This window comes from Phaethon aethereus (assembly GCF_964289735.1).
Source record: "Phaethon aethereus genome assembly, chromosome: 26".
In the NCBI taxonomy this organism is placed as follows: Eukaryota; Metazoa; Chordata; class Aves; order Phaethontiformes; family Phaethontidae; genus Phaethon; species Phaethon aethereus.
In genome coordinates, this window is record NC_138602.1 from 1,520,589 (window position 1) to 1,534,722 (window position 14,134).

Consider the following 14,134-nt stretch of genomic DNA (forward strand, 5'->3'; position numbering starts at 1 on the left):
GGTGCCCGTATAGCTCCGGCAGAGCCCCCGCCCGCGGCCCCGACCCGCGCTGCCCGCCTTGCCCATCCCTGCCCGCCCCTGCCCGTCCCTGCGCTCCGCCGCTCCCGCTCGGCCCCCGCGAGATGGCGCCGGCGGCCCGGGAGAGCCGGGGGGACACGGGAGGGAGCTGAGTGCCCCTTGAGTAGGTGATGGGCGTCCTGTGTTTGGGCGATGGGTGCCCCATGTTCGGGTGGGAGTGATGGGTACCCCATGTTTGGGTAATGGGTGCCCCATGCTTGGGTGGGGGTGATGTGTGCTCATGTTTGGGCGATGGGTGAGCTGTATCTGGGTGGGGGTGATGGGTACCCCATGTTTGGGTCACCCATGTTAGTGTGTGGGTGATGGGTGCCCTGTGCTGGGTGACGGGTGAGCTGTGGGGCGGGGTGTGGGGGCAGCTGGTGTCCCCATGGGCCAGGCACGGAGCGGGGCGCCCAGCCAGCCGGCGCTGCGGGGACAAGGGACCCATTCAGGCAGCTGTGTGCACCGCGCCTGCTTTTGGCTGGCCCGGGCCCCGCGGCGGGAGACTCGGGTCTGGCACCGCGCTGCACATGCAGCCAGCACAGCCCCCTCACCCCCTACCCTCCCAGAGCCTTTGTCCCCCCACGGTCGCCTCTGAAATGGGGGTGCAGAGCCGGACGCAGCGGTGATGGTGCCATCCCAGGGCGGGGATGGAGCCCAAGGATTAAACACTGTGGCCTCATACTGAAAAATTTCAACCAAATTCCTTGCTTGAAATTGGTTGCAAACAATTCCAGGCTGGAGCTGGCATGGCCCGGCAAGCTGGGGGCTGGGGAGAGCCCACCAGACCCTGCGGAACCCCCGGGTGCCCCCAGCCCCGGCTGCCTTCCGCGGTGCGGGCAGGAAGGGCAGGGGCTGCTGGGCCTGGCCAAGCGGTGCGTGGGGGACAAAAGCTGCCCGGCTGTTTGAGCCAGCTCCGGGCTTGCAAGCTCCAAGCGTTGGGGGCAAAAAGGGGTGACTGAGGTGGGAGGCAGCGGCAGGGACATCCTGCCCCAACTGGCCACGGGACCTGGTTTGGCCTTTCTGTCCCCATGCGGGGTCACGGCTGTGCCAGGGGCTGGGGCAGGGCAGAGGGTCCCTGCATGGATTCCGTGGCCCTGGGAGCAACCTGGCAGGGTGGTGTTTGCTGATGCACGCTGAGGTGGTGCTGCCAGGAGATTCAAGCTCCAGCAGAGCCTAAAAGGACAAAATTGGGGTTGTTTTTCCATGGCAAAGCAGAGCTCTAACAGGGTGGGGGGGGTGGGATGGGTTTCCCTGGCTCCAGGTGGTACCGGGGGGTTCAGCAGCCTCTGAGCAAACCCCAGCCCAGCTCTGCGATGCCCAGTCGGCCTCGGCCCACAGCAGCTGTGCCAGCACTCTTGCAGAGGCGAGTTTTCCAGCAACAACCAAGCAAGCGTCTGCGAACGGGCACGCGCACGCACCCGAGAGGTGCCCGGTTCCCAGATTTCAGGGGCTGCACATGCCCGAGAGTCCTGGGCTCAGAGTGCAGGTGAGAGCCACCGTTTTGTGCCTGCACGTTGCCCTCCGCAGCGAGGGAAACCCCTTTGGGGTTTTAACTCCAGCCCAGCTGGGTTTGGGCTTTCCCAGGACGCCTGGCCGTGCTGCTGCTCGCCCACTGGTTCAATCCCCGGCCCGTGCAGGGCAGCAGCCCCCAGGGCCACTCTTACCCCCACGTCTTGCCACAGCCTGGCTCCTGGCTGGGCTGGCTGCCACCGTACAGTGACCACCAGCACCCAGGCCGGCCCACGCAGCTGGTGGCAGCCCGCGAGCACGGAGCCAGGGCACGGCTCCGGTTCAGACGCGCCTTCCTTTGGGGTGCCCAGTGTAGAGGCACGGAGCCCAGAGGAGGTTGATGGGAGCGGGGATGTTCCCTCCTCCCCGTCCTGCCGGCGCCCAGCCCAGCCGGGCAGTGAACCCCCGCGGGAGCTGGATCCCAGGGCTGTGGGGCAGAGCCCTTAATCCCGGGAACACGGATCTGCCCTGAGGCAGCGGAAAGGGGAAAGGTTGGTGGGGTTGCTGCAGCCCAAGGGGACGGGGGGGACAGCGGGGACATGGGGCTCGGGGTTCGCTTGCAGCCAGGGCAGTGCACAGGGAAGGGCTCAGCAATGCCCCGGTGCACGCATGGGACCGGTGTTTGATGTGGAGGGGAGAGCTGGGAGGGGGTCGTGTCCAGTCGGTGCTGGACGCACCCGGCCACGCTGGAGATGTGGTCAGTTTGCACTTGTTCCAGTGGAAATGTCCCTGTTAACTTCTGTGGGGTTTGGGTCTGGCCCGGGGGGGCTGAGCAGAGCCGGCGATTTGGCTGCCATCGGCTGTGCCTGGTGCGGCAGCAGGCCGACAGTCCCCCCGGCTTTTTCCATCTTGTTCCCTGGTGAATTTGGGATGTACAGCATTCCTATCCCTGGGCGAGGGCAGCTCCAGCAGTGTCAGCCACATCTCTCTGGGGAGAAAAGCCCTCAAACTGGGCTCAAACAGACCAGTTTCCAGGACCAGACTGGGGACATTCATGAGCAAAAAGGGCTTTATCCTGCTTGGACCTTTGCCGGCACCAGCGCATCCGCAGCACCTCTCGCCTGCCCCGGGCCCTGGCGTTAACGTCGCTTCTGCATCCCGAGATGAAACTGTTGCATCATTTTGTTGTTGTGGCAACTGCAGCCGCAGCATCCCTGGAGAGATTTGGCCCAGGGAGCTGCCGGGACAGATGGAAAGGACAGATGCTGCTCCGTCATGTGGAAGGGAACTCCCTGGCGCGACGCAGGATTGACCCTGGGAAATTAAAATGGGGCTTGGAAAATTGCACGTGGGCCATTTTGCAAGGAGGGGAAAGGAAGCTCTGCACGGTCGGGCTTGCATTCGTGTTGCCAAACATCCTGCCTTATTTCATGGGGCCGTCGAATGGCTAATGGGGGACTGAGACGTGCAATTCCAGCTGGGGTTAAACAGCTTAACTGCTCCATGAAACAAGCGGTGCGACGGGAGCCATTTGCAGAGTCCGAGTTTATTGGTCCTACCACAAAACAGTGAACAGAGCTTGGCCACGCTCCAGGCTTCAGGGGGAGAGAAGGAAAAACCACGTACCACGAAGGACACCAGCAACCCTGTCCCAGGGGAGCCCAAATTAGAGATAAACAGAAAGATGTGGGCATCCAGAATGAGGGGAGGCTTTTACAGCGGGAGTGGGTGCCAGAGCAGCAAGCTGACCCCATCCTCTGGGGCTATGGACCACGAGCATCCTGCCCCGCCGTTACGGGGGCGAATGCACAGGGCTCCGGTTGGAATATTTAAACTGATGGGAACAGACTTGCCCGTATTAACCCGCCTTGTGATCTAACTTGTTATCGTCAACTAAATTGGGTCAATACTCGAGAAGAGACATCATGGAAAAGGGAAGTTTCCAGAGGAGCCGACGTGCACCTTGAGCCCCTGCGCCCACCCTGGCTCCCATCCTGCGGCCAAGCACTCGCCCTGCCAGCACTTCGCCGGCCATGAGGGTCGACGCACCCACGAGTGCAGCAGCGTGCCGCTGCAGGGAGCTGATCCCGCAGCCCTGAGGGGAGTAACGCCAGCGTGGGAATAAGCTCAGGAGGTGTCTTTGCACGTGGCTTGCTCCGAGCATGGCTTGTGCAAGACGTCCTCGGCGCATGAACGCCCTCCCTGCGTCCCCTCATGCCCGCAGGAGCCGGGATCCCCGTTCCACTCACTGCCTGCCCCCGGGGGGTCCCCAGGCAGTGCCCAGTCTGCTGCATGGGAGCAGAGGTGGGACGCGGGAGCGGTGGGGCAGAGAGGCTGCCGGCTGGCTGCGAGCCTCCGCAGGGCCGGGTGCCAGCCGGCACGCTGTACCTGCGCCCGCCAAGGAAACCTCCCTTCCGCAGCGCCCAGAACGACGGCCACGCGCGGGCAGCCGCGCCGCACTTCCCCATTCCTCCCTCAGTCAAACCTGGTTTACCTGGTGGTGGCAAAAAAAATTCAGCTCTGAATTGTGCCAGGACGGAGCCGGGAGCTGCAGCTGGCAGGGGATGCAGCAGGGCCGGCAAACCCAGGAAGGAGACAGGCACGTCTCCCCCCGCAAACCTCGGCGCCAGCAAAATGCAACAGCTGCCGATTTCGAAGCTGATCTTGTGACTCTGGAGCGGGCGACGCTGCAGGTCACTGCCTGATGCTCCTGGGAGATCATCGGCCCGTGGAGCCCTGGCAGCACCTGGCGGGTCCCGCTGCAGCACAGGGCCACGCGGCGGGCAAGCACGGGGGCAAGCAGGCAATGATGACCCAAAAAAGCAAAATTTCAGAGCTGACGAAGGGGGCAGGGTGGCTCCCACCCCCTGGACAAGTCATGGGGCTGCTCCGGTCTCTCAGGGGCCGAACCGGCAGAAAACAAGCTGCTGCCCTTGCTTGCTTTCCTCTCTTCACCAGGATGGCAAACTCAGCAAAATCAGTGAAAAAAGGATCTCCTGGTTAGGGCGAGGCGTTTCAAAAATCACCTGCTCTCCGCTACCTGCCAGCAGACATCAGCGCTGGCGCGGACGCGCGGCTCAGCGGCCAGATGGCCGGGCGCGGGCTGGGTCCATCCGGGAAACCCTTGTAGCTTCCATTACTCGTTATTAGCAGCCCAGGAGCCTGCTTGGGCCACACAAGGACTTCGACGACAAACTGATTAAAGACCAACCTAACGAACTCAAAGAGAATTCTTTAAATGGAGCCTGCTGTGCCTTGGAGAACTCCTGCCATGTCTATTTATTTAAATTTAATGGAATTTTTGCGGTAAGCTAATTAAATATGAATTGATTATTTAAGAGGCAGTCAGAGCAGTTTAAGCACTGCTGACTTGATGATTTTAGTGTTTTCTTTAGAAAAGCGTTCCTAGTTATGTAGTTTTCTGCACGTATGGACATTTAAGGAGGGGAAAAAGGATACAGAGAGAAGAGCAGCTGAGTTTGGACCCGGATTCGGAGGCGTTTCTGGAATAGGGAGCAACCTGCCGTGGGTCCCGGCCCGAGGTCTCTGTCGCAGGGCTCTGCACCCGCCTCCAGCAAACGGCTGCTGGTCTCAGCTGAAGGCAGCAACCTGACAAGAAATACAGGTGTTAGATAATGCACAAAATACCTCGCCGGAAAATATCCCGCTCTGGCACGTGGTGGCTCCGGGAGACATTTCAGGCACGGTGCATCCCCGTGCCCTCCCATGCCGTGCTGTCGGGGCGATGGGAGCAGGAGCACGACCGCGCAGGCTGCGACCCCAACAGCGATGCCAGTTTTCAGCCCAAATATTGGACGTCTCCGTGCGTCGTCGAGGCAGAGGGAGCAGGATCCTGAAGGACTTTACAGATGCCCACCGAACGCAGGTGGCCTTGCCCGGCCCCGGAGCCAGAGCCCAGCGCAGGAGGAGAGCGGGTGCGATCACCCAGAAGCAGGGGCACTGCAGGCTGGTGCCGAAAGCTGGCTCCACGGCAGGCGGCCCCCCCAACCCCCCCAGCATGTTTGTGGCTGACCCACATCCTCTCCATCAGGATAAAAGGAAGATGGGGGGACAAGAGCCAGAAGAGACAGATGGCAAAATCATCCTGCCACGAGCCGTGTTTACCTATCTGTGGCTGAGAAAGTGAGAAACCAAGTGGGGGTGTTACCAGCCCCACGCCCGCATTGCTGGGCAGCAGCTCCCAGCACAACTTCCACTGCCAGTTTGATGGGAAAAGGCTGGTTTTCCTCCCCGAAACCATCTGGCTCCGCGGTGCTTGGCTGCAGGTCAGGCTGTGCCACGGTGTCCGGGCTCCCCGATGCCCGACCGGGGTGGGGGTGCCTCCTCGGCACCTGCCCCGCAGGGATGCTCGTCCCTGGCAGATGCGGGTTCACTGCTGCTCTTCCAGCTCTTGAATGGAAACCAGCACCCAGCGTGGCGTGGCGTGGCCGTCCCTGGGCCCCATCCGGCAGCAGGGTGTGAGCAGAGGCGGGCAGGGAGGGTGCAGGTGCCGCAGTGACACTGGGTGCTCTTCCCTCGGGGTCACCCGCTGCTGAATTGGGGGCCAGAGAGCCCTGATGCACTGGACGTTGCAGCGCTTGTGTCCCACGGGCTGAAAACCACTTAAAAATCACCTGCTGGGAAGAAACTGGCTGCTTTCGAGGGCGACAGAGGAGCAAGTGGCTGCAGGGCTCCGAACCGACCCCAGGGTGCAGGTGCGTCACCCGCGAGAGCTCCGGGCACACCGACGCCGCCCGGCTGGCAACGCTCCCGTGCCGGACCAAGGGCTGAGACGGGCTCCCCGGGTCCGGCTCTGACCTCCAGCGTGGATCCCGCCTTTTGGGGTGCTCCGTACCAGTTCCGCTCTCGTGCCGCGGGCTCCGGAGCCGTGCAATGTTTTGCGGCGGCCGGCAGGCTGGCGAGGGTAAAACGCAGGTGTTGGGAGCCGGAGCCAGCCCCGGCAGGAGCCAGCTCTGGCCCGTGCACCCCCGGGCCGAGCTCCTGGGGCGGGTGGCTGGGGCCAGGAGCCCCCTCGGCTGTGCCCCCCTCCATCAGCCCCAGGATGGAGCAAATTAGCACCCAAAAGGCTTCGAGGGGGGAAGCCTGATTTTATCACTCGGCTCCCAGCGATGCTGGGCACCTATAGAGATGTAAATGGTATGGCTCTGCTCCTGGCCACTGCTGGGCACCTATAGAGATGTAAATGGTATGGCTCAGCTCCTGGCCACTGCTGGGCACCTATAGAGATGTAAATGGTATGGCTCAGCTCCTGGCCACTGCTGGGCACCTACAGAGATGTAAATGGTATAGCTCTGCTCCCGGCCACTGCTGGGCACCTACAGAGATGCAAAATGATGTCATCTGGCTCTGGCCGTCACAAGAGAAGCACCAGCCCCAGCACCGGGGCCACGCTTGGGTGCACTTAAATCCTACTACCAGGTTACACCGTGTAGCAAGGCTGTAGTCGCCAGCGCAGCAGCTCCCTGCGCCCGTTGCTCCGCTCTGTGCCCGGGGCAGCGCTTACTTCCGCGCTCGGCGTTCGCAGCCGACGGACCCCGGCCACCCGTCCCCGTTGGAGGATGCACTGGGTGCTGCCTGGGTGTGAGACCATGGCTCGTCTTCGCCAGGGCTCCCGACCCCCCATCCCAGTGAAACTCTTACTCGGAGACGTGCGGAGCCCCTTGCACGGGCCTGGCGCGCTCGCCCACGTGCAACGGGAAGCCCCCGGCAGCGTCACGTGCGTGGAACACGCGCGCCTTGCACTGTGACCTTGCAGTGCGGTGCAAAGCTCACACCGTCACTCGCGTGCAGACTTTGCACCAGCATCCCGGTGGCGCGTGGGCCCGTTCCATCGCTTTAGTGAACCGCGCACACGTGCCATCACACGCGTCACTCCAGCCTTGCGGGGTCACACGAATGCCGCGTGCCAGCCTCGCGCTGTCACGTGGAGCGTTCCAGCCTTGCACGATCCCCTGAGTGGGGTGTGTCAGCCTTGCACCGTCACTCGGGGTGCGCCAGCCTCGCACGGCCGCCTCAGTGCCGCGTTCCAGCCCTGCGCTGTCACACGCGTGGAGCATCGCAGCCTCGTCCCCGCCACCTGCGTGTGATGGGCCGGCCCTGCGCCGCCGCGGAGGGTTCCCGCCTCGCACGACTCTGCCTGCACGCTCCCGCCTTGCCCCCCCCGCCCTGCCCCGAGCGCTGCGTGCCGGCCCTGCGCCCTTGCACACGCGTGGGCACCGCAGCCTCGTGTCGCCGCCCGCCTCGCGCCCTCACGCGCCCGGCCCCGCCCGTGGGCGAGGAGCGGAGCTCGCGCGCCGGTACCCCGCGCCGCCTGGCACACGCTCCCCCCGCCCCCCGCCGGCGCGCGGCGCGGGGGCGCGCGCGAGGAGGGGGCGCGCGCGGGGAGGGCAGCTGAGGACAGGGGGAGGGAGCGCGAGGCCGCACCCGCCTCCGCCCCCCGCGTCTGGCGCGTCGCTCGGGCCCGGCCCGGCCCGGCCCCGGCGCCTCATTGTGCTTCGCCTCACGCCGGCCCAAGATGGCGGCGGCGCCGGAGAGCCCCGCGAGCCGCTAACGACAATAGAGGGAGGCGAGGGGAGCGGGCGCCCCCGCCGGCACCGGCCTCCCCTCCCCGCCTCTCTCGCCGCCCCCCCCGCCGCCGCCGCCGCCGCCTCACCTCGCACACGCCCCCCGGCCGGGCCCGGCCGCCACACCCCACCCCGGCCGGCCCCTCTAGCATGGTGCGGGGCCGCCGCCGCCTCCTTCTCCGGCTGCCGACATGGGCGAGAGGCTGGAGCTCCGGCTGAAGTCGCCCGTGGGAGCCGAGCCCGCCGTCTACCCCTGGCCGCTGCCCGTCTACGTGAGTATGGCCCCGGCCCGGCACCTGCCCCGCGCCCTGTCAGCGCCGCCCGCTCCCCGGGCCCGGCCACCCGCCGCGGCCCCGCTCAGCCCCGCGGGGCCCCGGCTCCAGCCCGCCGGCCCCGGCCCCTTCCCCTCCCTCCCCCAGCCCGCCGTGGCTCCCCCTGAGCGCTTTCTGTCAGTTGTTAATCAATCCGGTAATGCGCGTCCTTCCCGGGAGCGGGAGTAATTTGCGTTATTTACCCGGTAGCGCTTCCCATGCGGGAGCACCCCCCGCAGCCCCGGGCTGGAGGGTGAGGGGCTGCCGGGCTCCCCCGCCCGGGGTGCTGCTGCTCTCCTGGAAGTCAAATTCCCAATTTCTTTTTATAATTGGTTGACTAAACTTAAGGGCGGGGAGGAGGAGGACTGGTTAATGAAAAGTTTTCGTGTTTTCCTGAGCTCGGCTCGTGTAACTGGTTAATAACCAGAGCTGCTTCAAGAGGGGTGAAATCGAGAGGGGCTTTCTGGCTGATAAATATCGCCTAAATTATCGATGGTGTCGGGGGCACCCCCCCAAAACTGGTCGCAGGAGTGGAAATAAACAGAGGAGAAGCGTTAATTGTGGGTAGGGGAGCACGGCTTTCCTTCCGTACGTGTTAGTGGGCTTGGTGCTGTTGCTTACGTTTTCCTGGAGCGAGTGCCCTTGTAGCTTCTCTTTTATTTAGTCTGAACAGAATTCAAGTCAGGTTTGTCAGTTGATGGCAGCCGTAATCCGCATGCTTTCAAATAAAATGTCACTTGTCCCTGTTTAGTTACGTGAGCGGTGTTTTTTTTCTAAGTTGCCTGACTTTCCTGCCTCTCCGGAGCCCTGAGTGAGACATGTGTGACCTTGATAACAATGTCCATGTTCAAATTAGTGAAAATCTCACGAGAGGCAAAAAGGCTTGAGAGGGTTTTTTTGTATGTGCGTAGGGTTCGTACCAACCCTTAAAGAATTTTGCACCCTAACTCTTTGTAGCATCTTTGAGAACAGTTTGTAAAAGGAAAAATATCTTTTTTTTTTTTTTTTTAACTGCGTCTGAGTACTGCTGGTTATTCTCTGTGTTTCAGGCTTTGCTCTTGTACGTGTGCTCCTTCATGGTGAGAACATACTGGGACAAACAGGCTGGGGCAGCTGATATTGCTGATATGGTTTCTCGCTTGGCAATCGTAACGTGCTTGTGTATGAATGATTAGAAATATATCGCTTGTGGCAGGGGAGATGGCTGTGTATTCCTATCTGCTGCCTGCCTTTTGGTGCTGTTGCTGTATCTGTGGTTTCCAAAACATCCTCCATGTATGCTGGCGTGCTATTTTCATCGGCTGCTCCCGGAGCTGGAGCCTCCAGCACACACTGGTTAATGCAGCCTTTCCTGTTTGGGCAGCTCTGTCATTCGTGTGTGTGTTCGCGGGCGCGCGCTCTGCTCAAATTGACAGAAACTGAAAGTATAACGATGACCAGTTCAGTTTTCTTCATGTTGCCAAATATTAACTTGTGTCTTGAAGCAGGTTGAGTGAAGTATAGGTTAAAGATTATATAGGTTAGGGATTAATCTGGAAGGAAGGAATGGATTTATGTATGTTCACAAAACTTCCTACAGGTTTAAAAAAACCAAACCAAACAAACCACAACCTCCAAACTCTCCCCCCGCCCCCCCCCCCCCCCAATGTGCATTTTAATGCTGTTGGCGGCATGGGAAATAAGGATGTAGTTAAGTAAAACTTGAGCAGCCGGTTCTGAAGATGGCAGAATACATAGATTTTCTTTTCCAGTTAATCACAAATACACAGGGCAGGGGTGCTTTTCCATATGCGCTATCCGCGTGTGTTAGGAAATACCGCAAAACCCGAACATCCTGCCATTAAACCGACCTCTCTGCATTGCAAATTTTTCCACAGTAATACAGAAGTGGATGGTTCATCTGGAGCCAATCAATATTCTGTCCTGCAGTTTTGGTGAAAAGATCACGCTGCATATTAGAGAAGCGTGCGCTTGCGTGCGTGGGCACGCATGCATACACACACGCACGCCGCTTGCAGCTCTGGCCTTTGCAGCAGCAGATGAACTCTGGAGCTTTAGAAATAAATCCTGCTCTCTGTACATGGCAGCGTTTGGCCTGCTAACGTTGTACTCTGCTGAACCGTAGACTTTCTTTCCCTCGTTGGCTCAGCCTTGAGTTGGCAGCAGGGTATATGTACCGTTGTGGTTTTAGAGCTCAGCTCTGTTTGACGTAAGCAGAACATTTCTTAGTTTCACCACTCGTTCTGCTGCTTGGTTCCTAGGAAGTAAGGTGGGATACCTGGGGAGGGGAAATATACTTCAAGTGGTTTTATTTAGCAGCATTCTTGCTGCTTCCTGTCGTATGCCGTGAGATATATTTTCCAAAGAGAGCTGGAGAGAAAGGGGAGGGGAAGCTCACAGTCCTCGCTAATTATTTTTGGTGAGAGTGCCAGGAATGGCAGGGAATCATCTTTCCCAACATCAGAGGCTGAGTGGTATTGTAGACCTGCTTCTTGATGAGTACCGCTGCGTGATGTAACCCTGTATTGAGTAACTTGGCTATTTTTATGCTCTTACTACATCTTAAATTAGTGGTGTCAGTATTGCTGTGTAAAAGGCTAAGGGTCTCATCTCTCATGTTAATGGATGCCTGGATTAATAATGTGTCTGTTTATTGCAGGACTGCTGCTTATTTTGTGTACAATAGGAAAAGTGGGGTCTCTTCAGACTGCTGAGTTTGCATAATAGGTTAGCTGACAACCTAGTGCTTGTTGGGATGCTAAAAGAGCCTGGGAGGGTGATGTGAAACATGTATTTCCCTCTGAATCTAATTAGGGCCGTGGGAGGAGAGAGCATTGGTGTAGCAGATACAGCCTCCCACTGGCTTACACACAAAACTGAAAGTATGACTCTTTCCCCCGCCTTCTGCTTTTCTCAAAGGAAAGGCCATGGTTTCCTAATGAATACATGGTGAGCAGTTCTGTCCGTAGCACACTGTGATGAGTAAGTTGAATAGTGTATGGTGAGTAATCTCTCCTCATGACTCACAAAATATTTTCTGATATTGACCTCTGTTTTTGAGTGCCCTGCTTAATCAGAGCTGAAGTGAGTTTATTCTTTTGTATGCTGTTTAACTCCTTGACTCCCACCTACCTGCCCCATTTTTTGCTTGTGTTGGGTTGTCAGAGACTGGTGATACTGCATTAAAAATTTTAATTTTGGTATCCGATGAGATACAGGCCTGGATTTTATGTGCTCAAAACGGTAAGCGAGCAGAGTTCATGGATCCAGGTGGTCTTAAATAGGTTAATGCCAATAGAGGATGGCATTGTAGTCATACTTCAAGTATTGATTTGCATGACTTGGTACTTAGATCTAATGGATACAAGGGGTGAAGTCCCCTTGTAGTTCTAAGACTTGCAGATTTTAAGGTTTCTTCTAGAGAATTGTCCTTAAATTGGTTCATTCTCTTGTCTCTGACTTTTACTATAGTTAAATCTGAATATTTAGTCATTTGAACATGGAGATTTTTCTTACCATGGTAAGTTGTGCCTAATCTGTGAGGTGTCTGAGGTGGTATTTTGAACTCCTCTTGACAACAGTTCCTGCATAAGGAGTCCAAAAGGTGTGTGGTGTATTTTTTTCTGTGTGTGGGGGTTGTTTGTTGTTATGTGGTTTTTTTTTTTTTTTAAATAAATCTGGATCAGTTCCACAACCTGGTCTGGCACGGTTCTGCTGATACACCTTTGGCACCAGTGACGGATTGCTTGCATACAGAACTGAGCAACAGGAGGCTTCAGAGCTGCTGAAGCTGATTATTGTCACCAAAATTGATGTTTGAGCTGCACCCCACTGCAATGTGGGAAAGCCTGTTTTGTGGTACCACGTGCATCAATAGGAGGACACATTTATCTCTTCTCCTTTAGGCTTTCACTGACCAGGTTTGCAGTGTGATCAAAGTAATTGTCAGTGCTGACAAAGGGGGGACAGGAGGCACAGCCAGGTGATGAGCACGGGGTGGGACGGGTGTTGACTTTGAGTGGCTTATGCTGTCAGGGCACGGTGTCCTTCACCTGGATGGCTGCAAATGACTCCCTGCCTGTCACGTTAAAGAGTGTGCAAGTCCTTTCAAGTTTCAGAATTAGACATCTGCCTGTCTTGCCTTGCTCTTTTCATCTGGTGGGCCTTCCCATTGTTCGCCTGCTGAATAGCATTCTCTCTAAAGATAACTGCAAACCTCTGTGTGTGTCAGGTTTTTGTATGTTGTGTTCCCTCCCCTCCCTGTTTGACTTGTCAGGACTAGGCAATTGTGTTGTGATAGTGCTTGGGAACTTGTGCTGCTGCTCAGGCTGCTGATGGGTGAGCCGCTGTGGATCCCAGTAGTGCTTACTTTCTGGGTATCTCTTACCAATTTTGTTCCTATCTTCTAGCCTGGAAATCTCAGGCCCTTGACTCTGTCCCAGGAGGGGACAGTCCTTGTTGTGCCGTTGTGCACATCTTACCAGGGTGAGGTACCTCTGCTGTGAGCTGCTGAAGCTTAAGCCTCCAAATTAGCAACTGTGACGATAAGTCTGGCTTGAATAATTCATTGATTTGTCTGTGTTCCTCTTCTTTGCTGCTGACTTTCCACTCAGCTGTAATGGCAAAAAACTCTCCTTGGCTAATTGAGTGTTGTCAGAGCATCCCCCTGCAGCTGTTTGAGAGGTGTACGTGTGTCTGCTGCTGAGGAGTAATGGGAGACAAAGCTTGATAACACTGGACTTTGTACAGGCAGAAGGGTGCAGAGTGTCTGTGTGGTGTGGGTGTTTTTCTCTTTTTTTTTTTTTTCCCTTTGCTTCACCGGTCGGTGATACAGCTGATATCATTCTCTCACCAAAGGAATGTGCTGTGCACGAAAAGCTCAAGGGCAGGCAGTGATAATGAAAATCACAGCCCAGTCGAGAGTGTCACCTTTGAAATGAAAGTTCAACAGTAGAGATGAATAACAAACCTTGTTTAAGAATTTAATGGGTTTTTTTTTTGGCGTGTCACTCAGCTTTACTGGGAGTAGTTTTTCTCATGACTAGCTCCGACTTCTCAGGAAGCAAGGTAGGTGGGGGAGCAGTTGCTGAAGTTGAGTGCCATGGCGCGGTACTGCAAGATCAATTTAGGAAGGTCCTAAATTGGGCCTAAATTGGTCCCTTTGGTGCTGCACCTCACCTGCTGGAGCTGCAGGCTGTGGTTGAGGGGTCGACCGTCCCACGCCTCCTTTCCCCCAGCCACTTGCTCTTGCTATTTTCCCTGCAGAGATCCATCCTTTCCTTACTACATACTCTGTTACGCTCCGGCAGGATGAGCTGATGGAAAACAGCTTCACGTCTTACACGTGTGTGTGGGTCTTCCCTTGGATCAGTCTGCACTGGAGGGAGAAGGTGGAGTGCCCCTTCAGCCACTGTCTGCAGTCCCGAAGCGTGCTGGCAGACCCTCTGTCATGCTGTGGTGAAGCTGTGTGTGGGGTGGCTCTGTGAACTGGATCGCTGAAAATATCTGGGCTGGAAAAAAATGTTCCAATGTTTTCACAGCCGGCCCCCCTCCGCCCTGATCTGTAATCTGACTCATGCTGCCTTCCCAGGGCAGTGGTGTGGGTACAAAGGAGGGGGTGGCGAGTGGAGGAAACTGTTGAGCTGGCTTTGCCAGGCAAAACCTCCTCACACTCTGAGTAATCACCCAGAAATTCAGCAGTGATGGCAGAGGTTAGGGGATTTTCTCTGA

At 57.6% G+C, this 14,134-nt stretch overlaps 1 protein-coding gene across 1 annotated transcript in view; it reads left to right on the plus strand.

Moving 5' to 3' along the window:
* Positions 1-8,284: 8,284 nt before the first annotated feature.
* DOT1L (DOT1 like histone lysine methyltransferase) overlaps positions 8,285-14,134 on the plus strand; it is a gene marked incomplete at its 5' end in the record, with an annotated part of 71,035 nt that continues 65,185 nt past the window's right edge. Inside the window, one exon of the mRNA XM_082011111.1 lies at positions 8,285-8,365. Within this exon, the coding sequence (XP_081867237.1) occupies positions 8,285-8,365 (81 nt within the window). The remainder of the gene's footprint in view (positions 8,366-14,134) is intronic.